Source organism: Bolinopsis microptera, chromosome 11 (assembly GCF_026151205.1).
Source record: "Bolinopsis microptera isolate Bmic1 chromosome 11, MBARI_Bmic_1.0, whole genome shotgun sequence".
In the NCBI taxonomy this organism is placed as follows: domain Eukaryota; kingdom Metazoa; phylum Ctenophora; class Tentaculata; order Lobata; family Bolinopsidae; genus Bolinopsis; species Bolinopsis microptera.
Window position 1 is genome coordinate 13,745,365 of NC_087082.1, and position 15,961 is coordinate 13,761,325.

The 15,961-nt window shown below is 36.8% G+C and overlaps 1 protein-coding gene across 4 annotated transcripts in view; it reads right to left on the minus strand.

Annotated features, from left to right (window-relative positions):
* LOC134823467 (protein PHTF1-like) overlaps positions 1 to 15,961 on the minus strand; it is a 29,146-nt gene that overhangs the window by 3,955 nt on the left and 9,230 nt on the right. For 2 of the 4 annotated variants that reach the window (XM_063834937.1, XM_063834934.1), the window contains exons 12-16: positions 15,036 to 15,201; positions 13,881 to 13,979; positions 3,963 to 4,097; positions 3,498 to 3,614; positions 3,119 to 3,257 (exon numbers count right to left, since the gene is read on the minus strand). In XM_063834937.1, the coding sequence (XP_063691007.1) occupies positions 3,119 to 3,257; positions 3,498 to 3,614; positions 3,963 to 4,097; positions 13,881 to 13,979; positions 15,036 to 15,201 (656 nt within the window). Of the gene's footprint in view, positions 1 to 3,118; positions 3,258 to 3,497; positions 3,615 to 3,962; positions 4,104 to 13,880; positions 13,980 to 15,035; positions 15,202 to 15,961 lie in introns of all 4 variants that reach the window. The other 2 variants (XM_063834935.1, XM_063834933.1) reach the window with 1 other exon arrangement.

Sequence of the window (15,961 nt, forward strand, 5' to 3'; positions counted from 1 at the left end):
AATTGTGCAGAAGTCAAAGTCAATCATCCTGATTAATATAAGCCGTTTACTGGACATAACAATAAGACCATGTCCAGGGGAATACAAATTAATTAGACACATCTATCTTCGTACTATAAGTATACTGTTGAATGCTGATTCAACAGAACTTAAAACACCCTCAATCAGTAAATAACTCCCAGTTTTACGACAACTTAGCAGACTTCACTGCACCAGGGATTATTAAAAACTTGTACCACCAGTCAGTAACCACTACAGACTAGTAACCACCACTGACAAAACACTTAGGCAGTTACCTGGTTAACATTCCAGTAGTTTATATAAACGAATGGAACATCTGTATAACAATACATCATCTGTATAAATACTTATAATGTTATAGATTTTACAGATGTTATAAATCTGTATTATATTAATAAACTGTGCGCGCTGTAAATCATTCTCCAGTTTTGGTAACATAATACAAGATAAGATACACTTACATTGCTCATTGCAACAGTCACACTATTGATACTCCTCCTACTCAACCGTATGTGTGTATTTTACCTGTCACGTGACATGTTCCATCTATAATGTATCAGAGACAGCCATTAGGTCAGAACAGTCTTCATGGTAAACAGATCTATTGTATCTGTAATCAACACACAAAAGTCTCACCAACACATGACTCCAATCATTTGATACCATGCAGATTGCAGTTCATGATGGCACCTTGTCCAATATCACATTAGTGATAATATGATACACTGTGTCAAGTACAGAATACCAGAATTTTGCGACGTCTTTGTAACAATTACACTATTCGCAGAATCCTCCTTCCGTTTAAGTACAATTATTACAAGACAACGTCAGATTCAGTAAAATGGTTACTTACTACTTAGTGGTTAGTTAGTGGCCTCACTGGTCGAATGCTTATTACAACCTACAAATTTACAGGACGCCACGTCTTGGTACAAGCAGGACCGGTTATCTCCCCGGTTATATATTGAGAAGATGAGGTAATGGCAAGGTGAGTCCTGAGAAGTGGACTAACGGTTGTAGTTGGCTGTCCGTATACACGCAATATGTCAGGGTTATTACAAGCAAATCAGGCATATTACATACATGAAATCTCACAGTAACTTATTATCTTAGACTTTTGAACAGGATATGAGGATATTACGGCAACTTGATGGCGGCAGTTCCCTAAATACAGTCATGTTTGATCGTTTTATCCAGTATAGAATATAGATCTGTCTATATTTAATAGGTTGTTTGTAGAACCTCGTGAGTTCGAGACAGATACAAGAAAACATTTCAATAATATATTAAGCCTAAGGGCTAAGGCTAGACCGAAAAGTCCTTGTTGGGGGCAATGACATCGTCTATAAAGGGAAGGGTGACATCGTCGTAACATTTGATAATTTAATCTACGAAATGAGCCCCCTGCAACTGAAAAAGCACATACGCGATACATTATCCCATTTATAAAAACAAAAATGTCCCTATTCATATTGTAACGTGTACAGCTAGAATTTATCTATGAAAATTGTTCAAAAACCAAAGTATGAGACGTGTGGTTCGTCCTCCATAATTAATGAGATAGTACAAAGCCTTTTTCAATTTGATCTAAACTGATTTGTCTTAACATAATGCCTTATACTTTTACAAAGCAGCCCTGATATACCCACATCTCCACATCTCCAGTTTACACTGTGGCCTGCAATATGCTTAGACCAAGTTATACCTAGTATTATAGACTTAGTGTATAACTTAGTGTATAACTTAGTATCATAGTATAAGGCACATAAACCAGTCCTCTCAAGATAATAGAGGTACAATAATCTGCAGTTACCCGTACTACACAGTTTAATGCAGACAACTAAATTCAAGCTATCTGCACAATACAGACTACTTGAATTTTAATACTGTCAATTTAAGCAAGTTTGCTAAAATATTTGTTAACGCCTCTCCCTGTTGTACGTACGAATAGACAAATATTCAACAATCATATAGCATTACAAAACTGTACAACATCCCCCTGCTGTTGTTGTGAAGGAGCTAGCTAAAGTGCGCCCAGGTGGTGTTTATATTGAGGTACATGTTGCTCTTTTGTTGAGTAAAGTGTAAGCTAACAAGGTTCACAATAACAGATACTTAGCGTCAGCTCCAGATGCCGAGGACTAGATGTGTAGTGAGGAGCAGGGGCTGTAATTACAACTATAATTACCATTTTTAATAGATCTACAGTGCAACTTTTAATTCAGCAACTTATTACAAGGAAATTTGTCTTCCTGCTATGATGTGAGTCAGTTGATCTAAGTTATGCCGTCTGGAAATGGGTGATTACAAAGCATACCGTGGAATTCGATGTCAGTTTGTTCAATAATAGGGAAAATATCTACTAAACCTTCACTTTCAGTACTACACATGTAATGGGTATCTTATGTTTCAAGTTATAAACTTAAAGTTATAAGTTGGAATCTTTAAAATTCTATTTTTGTGTTTAATAACAGGTTTACGGTAGAGCGTAATATATTAAATGTGTTTAGTTAAATAAATGTTTTATGTGTTTAGTCATAACTCATATTCCAATAAATAATATGAGTTTAACGTTAGTGTAATTCAAGTAAAGTCAGACAGGGAAATCGGGTTCTGTCTAAGTTTGGTCGGCTAATCTGTCAAAGGACAAGAAGAACGACTTTCACTAAATATTACCTAGGTTACTAACTAAGTTTACATGGTATGATTTGTTAAGCTATTTGTTAAGCTTCATACCACGTCATATTAAATAAAACTTATAAGTGCTGTTTGACCCTGTGAAAATTAGCCATAACACTAAACATGGTGATAATCCAGATATTCGGAAATGACCAAGAAATGTTTAAAAAGAGTTGCACTGACTTAGAGGAATCCTGAAATTTAAAATAAAACCTACAGATTTGTATCATAAGATGACGGTTTGAGAGTCACATGAATAAACTTAACGTGGCCACTTTTAAAGTCTGATCCTAAGATAAAGCATGCTTGTATACATATGGTTAAAGGATGCCGCTTCTAAATGACACATACTAAGTCACAGATCACAGATCACAGATCACAGATCACAGATCACAGATCACAGATCACAACTACATACCTTTACTGAAGAACTGGACACAGACCACGGTCAGGATGGTGAGCATGATGAGGAAGGAGGAAGTAATGATGATCCCTACACTGCGCTGTGGACCAACTCTCCGCAGGACGGAGCGGAGTGATAACCACGCTTTTATATTCTGAGAAGAAGCGTATTGTTAGTTATTTATTACGGCGGAGTTTGTTGTATTATTATTATATTGTCAGCAAATTGTGGGAAGTGGAATCTAGAAAAGCACGCACTGAACATATATCTTTAGGATCTAAGTTCTGTAAATTTAACATGAATTAATGTTTAAAACCTGAATAAAGTACTGTTACCTAATCTGAACTAAGTACTACATCAATCTTAATACTAATTAATTTAAATAAAGTACTACCTGGATGCTTCGTAATCTGAAATGGGGTAGTCCGTACTGCTTAGCACGCCTCATTGTTGTGAGTGCGTTAAAGAACTTGGCGTACAGGTATCTTTGTACATACGTTCGTTCAGCTACCTGTGTAATGAACTTCATTAAAAATGGATGTAACAGATGAAACAAAAAGACTTAACAGACCATTAAAGACCGTCGAGGCCATTGAAACAGACTTTAAAATGGACGTAACAACTGGCGCATGGAACAGACTTCGGTGAAATCAATAGTTCAATAATTGCTACTGTATATCGCTACATGACAAATTGCGGCTGCATCTTCTGCAGGAAAACAAAATAATACTCAATGTTTAAACCGCTCTTTTGCAAAATTCATCAGCAGTTCTATTGATAAACTTTAAAACGTTGATATTTACAAGAAAACATTTTAAGGAAAACAACAAACATTTCAACCACTCATAAAAATACTCACCACGAAGAGGGTAAAGAAGCAGCAGGAGAGGGACATACTGAGGACGAACCCTATTATGTGGATTAGCTGGAACTCTATCGGTTCCTCGTACAACTCAATTATAGAGGCTTGTACTGCTTTTATACTGAATCCAGACTGCACCTGCAATGCAGAGGGGGTCAATGAGGGGTTTTGTGGATGAGAGGGGTCAATGAGGGGTGTATTATGGTCATGTGAGGGGTTGTTTTCAAGTCATGTTATCGAAGAAAAATAATTGTTGTCGTTTGAAATGTTCAGTGGATTGCTGATTGGCGGTTACTGATTAATGATGGCTGGTTGTTAGTGATGACCGTTTGTGCTGGATATCACAACTAAGCTCACTCAGCAACTGTAGATATCTTAATACTAGTAGATATCTTAATACTAGTAGATATCTTAATACTAGCTTCTTTATTATATCTCCAACATAACATCATGTGACTGTAATATTGTAATAAAGTTATAAACATGCCAAATCACATGCTCCTTAAGTAAAACAGTGTCTAGTTAAGACTGTCTCCCACGTGCGTGTTAAACACAGGACGTCAAACTAGACAGTTAGACAAATCTAGAGTTCTGGCTGGAAGCCAAGGTTGAGGTTAAAAGGGGAATGACCAATTAGTGTTTAATTTCCTGTTATAGAAGTATAATTAGGGAACTTCCTTGTTTTGTAGAGTAATTCCTAATCCACTTACACTTCACGATAAGATTGTCCTGATTATGGCTATTTGTGAGGGGTAAAATACAGAAAGTTTTTCTTCATAATTCTATACATATAAAGAGGCAGTAAAACTAGCGAGCTGCGATGAATGGGGACTTGCAACCCCATGGCAACATAAAATATATCGGCTCTGTTACATCGCTTCCTGTTAATGCAAATAATATGATGTGGGTGAAATATTTCTGAAATATTTCTGAAATCAACAAATCACAACGCCTGAAATATAACAGAACCCTAGCCTAGCCCTAAACGGAAATGAGATCTAGAAGAAACTCTATCTGGGCGTAGTTCATAACAACCCACCACAAATTGAATTTGAAATTTGATTAAAATGTCCATTAGAAAACAAAATTAAACATCATTACGTAATTCCTAATATTTTATTATTTAGAGGGTAAACTCAATGTGTCGTGTTGATTATTATATTACGTCTAAAAAGATTAGTGCAAGCTCTGCATTTTGACTCTAACTGATGTATCCAGTTCAAGTTAGCACTAAATATTTGGACTTTCCCACGTTTTGAGCTCTAAAATATTTCACAGTTATATCGACATGCTCTAATTTATCACAAGAAACTGGCCGTTGTTAAAGCTCGTTCGGTGGAGTACATCAAGAAAAACGTGAACGGGCATTTAGGCCACGAAAAAATGCCAAGCTGGTTAAGCTAATACAAATATGGAAAAATTTGAAGTAAATTGAAGACTGCACAAGAACATTAAGTACCCAAGTAAGTTTTAGAATTAGTTAATCTTAATCTTATAGTAGACTAGATTATTTTTCTATATTCTTATTAACTCTCAGTACATGAGACTAGTTAATGATGATTAAAGAGATGGATATAATTATACAGCTCTACTAGTAGCGGTAGCACGATAAGGAGCAGCGTGGTGGTCTCTCAGCTTGCGGTAAAACTACTTGTTAGTTGTCAAAACACATTTAAAGATATCCAGACCTAATTTTAACTTTCTATTGCTTTCTTTACAAATTTTCCGTTTTTTCCGCAGACTTCAGTACGCCTATCAAGTAGCTACTTTACGGGGAATGTTCCGGAATGAAATGTTAAAGTTGAGAAGTTGGGAATATTTTTACTATCAGCAACAGATTCATGTACTCTAGTTCGACACGTACTGAGTACTCTAGTTCGACAGAGTCCAACTTTAGGGTTTGTCGAACTACAGTACGTGTCGAACTAGGGTACGTGTACCTCAGCAACGATAATTTTTAAGTGATTTTGCTAGTGATTTTATCTCATTCAATTACAGATAGGTTAAGACATAAATTAATAAACTCATTAAACTGGTGACAAATGAGCCACTTAATGAAATTTTATTGGTAAGGTACAGAATTGTAAGCAGACCTTCCATTCTAACTGTGTTAACCTTGCTGGCCTCACAGCAACTTCTCTAAAGAAGCTCAGCACTTCCTGGAAGTGCCCGGACTGCTTTATCTTTCCTTACACAAGAAGATTGAAGGAGGAGGAAAAATCCAAAGCGTTAACAGAATTCTTTAGCAATATTTCTAAGATATCAAAGTGTAATGAGGAACTCAAAGAAAGTACAACAACCATAGAGTTCTTCAACGAGCATATCAAACACCTCATACTCAAGGAGGACAGTTGTTTCAAAGAACACTCCAAAAGAACAGAACGATTAGTGACTGGAATTGAAGATATCACTGAAGACATAGCTTCTATCAAGGGTGTACTTACGAAAGTAAAGGAGAGTGGCTCAGCTCTTGAGACAACCAGCAACTCTCTCAAACAGGAGATTGATGGCCTGAAGGACTCTCTCAAAAATATACCTATGACAGAGCAACCTCCGACTAACAGCAGTACTTTCGATCATGTTGACAACCTGATGACCCAGATCAAAGTGCAATTGGAAAAGATCAATGATCATGTATGTCCCTCAACGTCCACACAGAACTTTGATGAAGGTGAACTACGTTACAATGAATCTATCCTTATGACCCCTAACACTACTTCTCCTCACTTTGCTGCATCTCAAATTCCTGAAGGCCCTGCATGTGACCCTTATCTAACTTATCAGGAAGATATAGTGCCTGTTGAGCTTCACAGCAAACTTATAAAGCTGCTGGAGGACAATAGTGCGGATTTTTCTTCGGTTGGTGGCAGCAGGGATGTTGTCTACTTTGGTGAACATGGATACTGGTACACAGGAGCCTATCATCAGGCAAAGGAAACTCCACCGGAGATACAAGATCTTTTGGACTGTGTGCGTCCCTCTCTCCCCAATAGGAAGAGCTGGCTGAACTCTTGCCTTGTTACAAGATATACAGGCAATAGTAGCCATATCCCCCAACACTGCGACAATGAGGTTCTTATTGACCCAGAATCGATAATAGTCACTGTGTCCCTTGGTGAAGAACGCACAATAAAGTTCACACATAAGTCGACTGAAAAGTCCTTAAAGCTCAAAGATGGAAGTGTATACGTGATGTCCAGAATGTCCCAAGAAATCTGGAATCATGGTATTGAACCCCTCGCTAATGAAGAAGATGGCGAGGAATCTGAAGAGAAAACTTCTGTGAGGTACAGCTTTACCTTTAGGCATATTGCGCCTTTCTACAAAAATAGCACAGTGTTAATTGGAGACTCAAACACTAAGTACATTAAATTTGGTAAAGATGTTGGAACTCTAGGAAAATGGGTTCCCGGTAAGCGAATGTGGGCTGCTAAAATCGACGATATTCCTGCTCCCAAAGACATAGGCCCCTTTCGGAACATTGTTATACATACGGGAATCAATGATATTCGAGATGATTCCAACAGACCATCCACTAGAACACTTATTGCTAAGCTTAAGAAGAAATGTTGTGAAATTCAGCAATTTTATCCTAATAGTAAAGTTCATATTAGTTTACTCTTGCCCACCAAATCACAGTTTGTTAACTCACGTATAGGGGAGTTAAACAGTTTAATTGTCGACATGGTTTATAATAGGAAAAACATGTTTATTATAGATAACTCTGTACTAGGTTCTGTTAACGGATGTATGCCCTCTAAGTATGGTAGATTCTCACGTGATGGCACACCATTGGTCAATGATGTTGTTCATCTCGGGAGAGAAGGCCTGAAAATATTTTGTATGAACATAAAACGGTGTATTGTACAACGTGGTGGAAGTCAGTCCACGGAAAGATTTAAAGGTGGAAATGGTGACTATAGGAGTGCCCTAAGTAGGGGTAGTACGGGTGATATCTTACCGATATGACCTCAATAAACTTCAATATTACAAGAGAGAGATGTCCAGGTTGTGATAGCAATGTACTAAGCCATCATAAAATCATAATATGTGAGAGTTGCGATACAATATATCATGCCAAATGTTCTGAACAGAGTTTTAAATTTGATCATGTTAAACAAATGTGGCACTGCAGTCAGTGTTACGCCTTCAAATCCCAAAGGTACAATCCTTTTAACTCAATTATTTATGACAAATATGATCCCAACACTGTAGAAAGAGACGAGGATATGGAGACTATTTCAAACATTCTAAAAGACTGTAGGTATTATAACATGACAAATTTCAACCGGCTGTCAAAAAACATACTTAACCATAACAAGCCGTTTATATCTATTGTGTTTAACAACATTGATGGGAACGCATCTAACTTTGACAGCTTTATTACTGATATGAGTCAATATGATGAGAAATTTGCAGTTATTGCGCTAGCTGAAACAAACATTAATGAGGAAAATAAAGATCTATACAAAATTGATGGTTACAGCAGTGAGTACAACTCTAAAACTGATGGGAAAAAGAAAGGTAGTGGCCTTGGTATATATATTGACAATCAGTACCAATACAGCCGAATCGAAAAGTTATGTAAATGCTCTGACAATCTTGAAACACTTTTCGTTGAGATCACTAACACAGAGGTTCCACAGATTGCTGGTGTTGTTTACAGGCCCCCTAGTGGTGATATTCAAGATGCACTTGCTGAGCTTGATGTGTTGATGAAATTTCTACCGTCTAATAATGTAGCCTTGACAGGTGACTTCAATGTTGATCTTTTGGCCCAGGGACGAAACATAGCTTAATTTGAACAAACTATCTACAGTAACAATTTAATCCCTTTGATATCGATTGCCACCCATGCCAAGCCGGGTTGCAATGAAAGCTTAATTGATAATATTTTAGTGAACTCTACTGAGCGTGTGTTAGGATCTGGAATTCTTGAATCCAAGATTTCCCATCATAACCCCATCTTCTGTTTCATATCGTGTAATATTAAAGAGAGTTCAAATACTGCCAAACTTAAACCTAAGTATGATTACTGTGAGTCTAATATAGAAAGTTTCCTTAATGATATTGGAAAGGATATCTGCCAATCGAACTTTACGTATGATGAGGAAGGTTTTGAAAAATTTGTCGAAACTGTCCACGAAAAAATCGAACTGAATTTCAAAGTGGACTGTACTGCTGGTTTTCAATCAAAACGCAATAGATTGATGAATCCATGGATCACTTCTGCGTTAATTAAATCTGTGTTTACTAAAGGCTTTCACTACAAGCGATGGAAGGCTTCGTGTACCAAAATCAACCCATTAGGTGAGGAAACTTTATATCTTAAGTATAAGGAGTATCGTTCTATCTTAAACAAAGCTATAAAATCTGCGAAAAAAGCCCACTATGGGAAAAAATTTGAACTTGCTAAAGGAAATATAAAAAAAACCTGGGAATTGATCAACGAACTCAGGGGTAAATCTAAAAAAGATATAAAAGCATCATTCTTAATTGATGGTAGAATTGTAACTGAACGCCGTGAGATTGCCAACGGATTTAACATCTACTTCTCGTCTATTGCTCGTAATCTTAATTCAAAAGTTCAATCTTCTGTACCATCTCGTACGGTAACTGATGGCAATTTCAATAAAACGAAGTTTAAACAATACCTCAAGGGCAGAGAAAGAATAGTGAACTCTTTTTTTCTCAGCCCCTGTGACGAGGAAGAGATAAGTAAAATTATTGGTAGCCTTGAAAATGGGAAGGCAAGTGATATCTCTGTTAAAGTCTTGAAAAAGAGTGTAAATTATCTGTCTGGTCATATCTCTAGATTCTTTAATTGGTTCTTGGACAATGGGGTCTTTCCAAACAAGCTTAAAACGGGCTCTATTACACCAATTTATAAAAAAGGAGACTCACGATGCCTTGATAACTATCGACCTGTTTCTACATTACCGATATTTGGCAAAATACTTGAAAAAATAATTTATAATAGGTTATATAATTACCTCAGTGCTATGAACGTGATTTATGATCGACAATTTGGTTTTAGAAAACAACACTCAACATCTCATGCCGTAAACTATTCTGTCAATAAAATACTTAATGAGATTGAACAGAAAAATCATGTAATTGGAATATTTATTGATCTAAGTAAAGCATTTGACACAATTGAGCACGATAAACTCCTGCATAAACTTGAACACTATGGAGTAAGAGGTATTGCACTAAAAACTCTTGCTAGCTATCTAACAAACCGTAGCCAAGTAACTTCTTTTCAAACTGAAAAATCGGACAAGTGTTCAGTTGAGTATGGTGTACCCCAGGGGTCAGTGTTAGGACCTCTACTATTTCTGATTTATATAAATGATATTGTGAGCTCCTCAAGTTTGGCTGAATTCGTCCTGTTTGCTGATGATACAAATATTTTTGTGATAGGTCGTTCAGCACAGGAAGCTTTTGAAAAAGCTAATCATGTAATGAAACAGGTCAGTAACTATATGGAGTCTAACAAGTTACATATAAATGCAGGGAAAAGTTGTTTTATGCATTTTCAGCCAGGTTTGTCAAGAGCAACACAGACCTGTGCTAGAACACGGCCCTTTAACAGGAATCTAACGATTTCAATAGATGGCAAAAAGCTAGAAAAAGTTCAATGTACAAAATTTCTTGGGGTGATAATAGACGAACAGCTATGTTGGGAACCACATCTTAATCATTTATCTTTAAAGCTGAACTCCAGTATTGTATCGATTAAGAGAATTTGCAAATTCATTCCCAAATCTGAATATTTGAAACTATACAATGCTCTTTTTATGTCACATCTTAGCTATTGTATAAGTTGCTGGGGTGGGATCCCTAAACATAAGCTGAATAAAATCTTTGCTATTCAAAAACGATGTATACGACTGCTATTTGGTAACATTCCCAATTTTGATCATAAAGAATACTACTTAACCTGTGCACGTTCAAGAACGTATAACGAACATATGGTCAAGTTCGGAGACAACCTGTACATAAAATCAGTCACTTATTACACTCATTTCACTGCCACAAATGGTAAGATTAATTATAATTCCTCTGAAAGTCCAAGGGGTACAGGCTCTTCAGATATTATACTCCTAACCTTTCTATAATGATATCTGGGTTCAAAATTTAAATAACTCAACCTTGGTGGAGACAGTGGCCACCTGAAAATTACAAAAATAAAGGAGCTGTAAATCACTTATGAAAAAAATATTTACTCCAAATTTCACAATTTAAAGTTACGTAAGACAGGTGGGTACTCAAAAAGTGCCGGTTGAGCAGGTTTGTCTGCTCAACACAGGTGGAGCAGCTCACTGACTACATGAGCTAATATAAGTGACTAGAACTAACCCTCTCATGCTTTTTAATTGCTCCAAAGTCCTAATATTTAATATTATGGGTTATACCAATCATATTTCATAGAATAGGATCCTCAGAATCGGCTCAACCGAGGTGGAGACAGCATAACATGCAGTTCAAAATCTGTTATTCTGTAGTTTAGGAGCTGTAGAGTGACTGTGGCAGTCCATTTGCAATACCAATGATTCTAAATCATCTACCAACTCATATTACAAGGCATCCTTGCTGAAAAGTACACTCAACATAGGTGGAGACTCAAATTTGGCAAATTTGGGCGTAAATTCGACCTCAGAAGTCAAGGTTCTCCACCACGGTTGAGTGGTTGATGGCTAGTTTGATGAGTTGTATACATGCTAAAGGGTCACCCAATGTAATTTCTTCCAGAAATCAACTGCCAAAGCTAAACTCAACCCGGTGGGGCCAGTTTTAATGCATTTTTAATGTTTTGATGTTTAATCAACAATTTCTCCACCTTGTTGAGCACCTTTTCACAACTTTGATAGTTTTTTCATTTGCTAGAACACTTTGCTTTAAGACAGAAGAGGTAACAGTTTTATGATCCCCTACAGTTGCAGTTAACAGAGCAGATTAAAATTAGTGATAAAACCAATGAATTTAGGCATGTTTGACAGGCTTTTTACTGTTTCTTAATGAAAGATCTCCACCCTGTTGAGCGTCAATGGAAACAACAAAATTTAACGGGAAGTAGAAAAGGCCGAGACGCAACTTTCTAGCTAACCTAGAACTCTCTAAACCTTTTTCCACCCCCGGTTGAGCAGCTTTGAAAAGTGCATTTAATTTCTCCACCTCGGTTGAGCACTTAAATAAAATATTGAAAAAACCATCAGATTGCAAATTTGATGTAGTTTGTGTTACCAATAACCTTTTCCACCTTAATCAAAAGTTTCTTCAACCAGAGCCAGTCTCCACCTTAAATCTCCACCTTTTAAGGGTTTGTTTAATACCACCTGTATCTGCTCAACCGTTCAACCTTTTAATTTTGTTTTTTTACTCAGAGAAAGTCCTCAAAAATGTTTTGTCAGCCATATAATCAGGGAGTTTCATTCTGTGTTGAGCTGGCTCCACCACACACTTCTAAAAAAGTAAAAATTTATGTACAGGTTGTCTCCGAACTTGACCATATGGCTAAAAAGAACTACTGTCTTGAACACACTAAACCGCTATTCACTGAGCAGAAAATTATGAACCTGGAGAATCTGCACATGTACCATACATTTATGGAGCTATTCAAAATTCTTAAATTTGATGTCCCCCAGTCGATTAAAGATCTTTTCAAGTTCTGTCCTAGAAATGAAAAACTTCGTCTGATTGTCCCATTACTGAGGTTAGATATCTCCCAACAGAACTTTTTGTACACCTCTACGAAAATATGGAATGATCTCATCCCCTATGTATTCGAAATATGTGATGCTAATGTAGATGGGATAATAATCCCGGGGTCTTCCAAAAATTCAGACTTATCAGCCTCGTCAGGTATTATTAAATCTAACCTTAAAAAGCACTTGCTATCCCTCCAAAATCGAGGTGACCCTAATATATGGTAACTAATCTATATTATATCTCAAATTCTACATCTGGTACGGCTCTGCACACATGATATCTCTCTCTGCTATGAAACATGGCTAACCTTTCAAACTATGATTTAAAACATAAACCTAAACTAAAACTCAACTGGGCTCTCCTATGTCACCAAACTAGACCAATAAGCAATTTTAGCTTAGATAATTATATTTTTCTATATTTGTATAATAAGTTTTATATTGACGTAGTGGATGGTTGAGGGGGTTTCAAGCACAGGTCACTCTCAAATCCTAAAGATAAGCAGTGGCCTTCGGCACTTGAAACCTCTTCAAACCTCCCCTGATTTATTTATTATTGATATTGTTTGATTGTGCCGTAAAAATAAATATTTGTTTTATTAAAAAAATATTTGTTTTATTAAGAATTATAGAACATAAATGTAATCAGCAACTAGTTCAGGACTTACTCATTTATTAAATAATGCTATTTAAATGCAATCTTGCATAATGTCATTATTTCTATGTCGTAAGTGCAAAGTATGTTACTTTTTTGATTATATGTGTGCACAAATAACTGCAATTTGACTATTTTCATGCAGCAGTGGCCAACAAAATTTTATTATTCGCCAACGAGAGTTTTTTGTATTTAAGAACAAAAATCGGTATTAAAGTATTAAAGGTATTTTACAGTTAGATTAGAACTGCGACAACATTATGTGTAATTAAACCATGAGCTCTTAAACCAGGTGGTAGAAATTACAAACATAATATTATTATTGATACGACAGAGATAAGGATTATGTATTACAACGTGTTTATTTACTTTAGCTTTGGGGCCGTAGCTGAGTGTGTCCCATATCCTAGCACCTTGCCTAGACGTTCCACGGTCCTGGACCTATACAGGCGAGTTTACTCGTCAACCAAACCAAGAATATACATTTACTACAATAATGTGCCCGTGTCAAGAAAAACAGGTAGAACAGGCGAAAAACACGGTACTTACATCGGCGTTGTGTGCTCTGAAGACGAAGGGAAGGAAGGACATAATGAAGGAGAGTATGATTCCTAGCCACACGTACTCCAGACTTGACTTTACACGCTCCTGAGAGATGCAATTTAGTTGTGTTATACTGAGGGATGTGTAAACAAACATTGCATTGATATACTTTTTTTAAAGTTTCAAATCAAAAATCAAATCATATTGTAAGTAATCAATAACAATTAGTGACAGCATTGATACTTGATAGCTAATGAAACACTTTAGCTTTCTATGATTTAAATTGATAAGTATAAATTATCACACGCTGTATTTTGCTTTGAACCTAGCATTTTGGGCGACACACAATTGATGGATTGACATTATGAGATTTACTCAGAATTGAATTAAGATTCTGAGAATACAGACGCTTCAGCTGAGACAGAAGTTCCACGGCAGGTCCTGATATCTGGATATGTGTTATACTATAGAGGGACACGTGACAGTAGAGAGATACCTGTCAACATGTGGTATGTTTAAAACTATTAGCTGTATTCTAGCATCTTCCTTTTTACTAGCCAGATCTGTGTTAAATGTGAAACTTTGGCGTTAAGAACCGAGAATTAGCGCAACTTCAAAGAGTTGCTCTCCACGTGGAATTGGGAAACAGACTTGTTCTTTAAAGCTTTTAAATTTAATGACACTTTTTTCGTTTTGGTTAAGGAATTTTTGAGGTTTGTGAGAATTTCACAGAACGCTGTGATGAAAGATAATGTGGTTCATGGATTAGTCCTACAGTACAGTTCACAAGCAGGAAAGTATTAGGTCTATTAGATTTTAAGGCTTCTTGGTAGCTTGCTGCTGGACATTTAGGCACACTTAGGACAGTAGAAGGCTTTTAACGGACACATATAAACGGTTGGACCCTTCTAATGTACCCTTGCCCTTGAGGGGCACTTAACGTATATTTAATCTAGAGCACGAATATCAATCAATGTTGTTCACACACCAGATTTCTACAGAATACGCATTACTAAAAACTCTTAGTTACAGTGGGGTGCCATATGTTTTCATCATTCCTGAATGCGCGCATATTAGCGCGCATTTTAGCGCGCAAGTTTGCGTGCACGTCACGTGATATTGTTAGCAGTGAGTGCAATTACGAGTCTGTTTAAAACCCACCACTTTAGATATAATCTGATATCCTATCTCAAGGGGGCTCATCTCAATCTTAACAAGCTCATCGTTCAGCCACACTTTCACTCGTATCCTCTCTGTGCGGCTGTGGTCTGTTATACTGTCACGGTGTGCTGCTCCGGCTACTCCACCGTTCTCTAGCCTCTCACCACTGTAAATTATAGGGAATTTAGTTCTAGATAAATACTACGTTCTCTAGCCTGTTTTATTTTTAGAATTTTGATTTGATAGTGGGGTAGAAAACATGGAACTAGAAGTACTGTCTGACCTAGGAAACTTAAACAGCCTCATCGTTAGTGGAAAGTTTAATTGTATAACCAGTGGACCTTTAGAGAGTGGACCTAAGAGAGAGCTGAGTAAGGATGATATTGATGTACTTACAAAACTACCATAAAATAAAAATAAAATGGGAGAAAGAGTGGGTTAAAGTTGCAACATATACCCGACACTTATTTGATAAACTGTTATTTAGTCAGGTGGATTTACGTCAGGCCGCTCGAGTAATACCACGCTTAAACTCAACTTCCAAGTTACACTTCCGGTCAGTCAGGATTGAGGGTTACTGATTTGTCTGTGAGCTGTAATTACAAGCCGGAACGAAGCCTGAAGTGACGCGAATGGCCCTTAGTCTGCGTAAGCTTAAGATCATCAAAGTATCTTAGATTTAACCAGAGCAGTTATTTAGCTTAAATAGCTTATAATATAAAATCCAAATACATATTTGAGGAATGGATCTCAAGTCCCAGGAAGCCAAGAAGCGGTTCCCTTTAATACCCAAATTAGCCAGTTCTAGTAGTTCCACATATTTCTATTCCACGATCAAGTCAAGATTCCGAGCCTTGCTACAACTCAACTGGTATGGGACGTTGCCAGGTTTGTAGATGATTTCACGGCGTGACGGAAGGTATTCC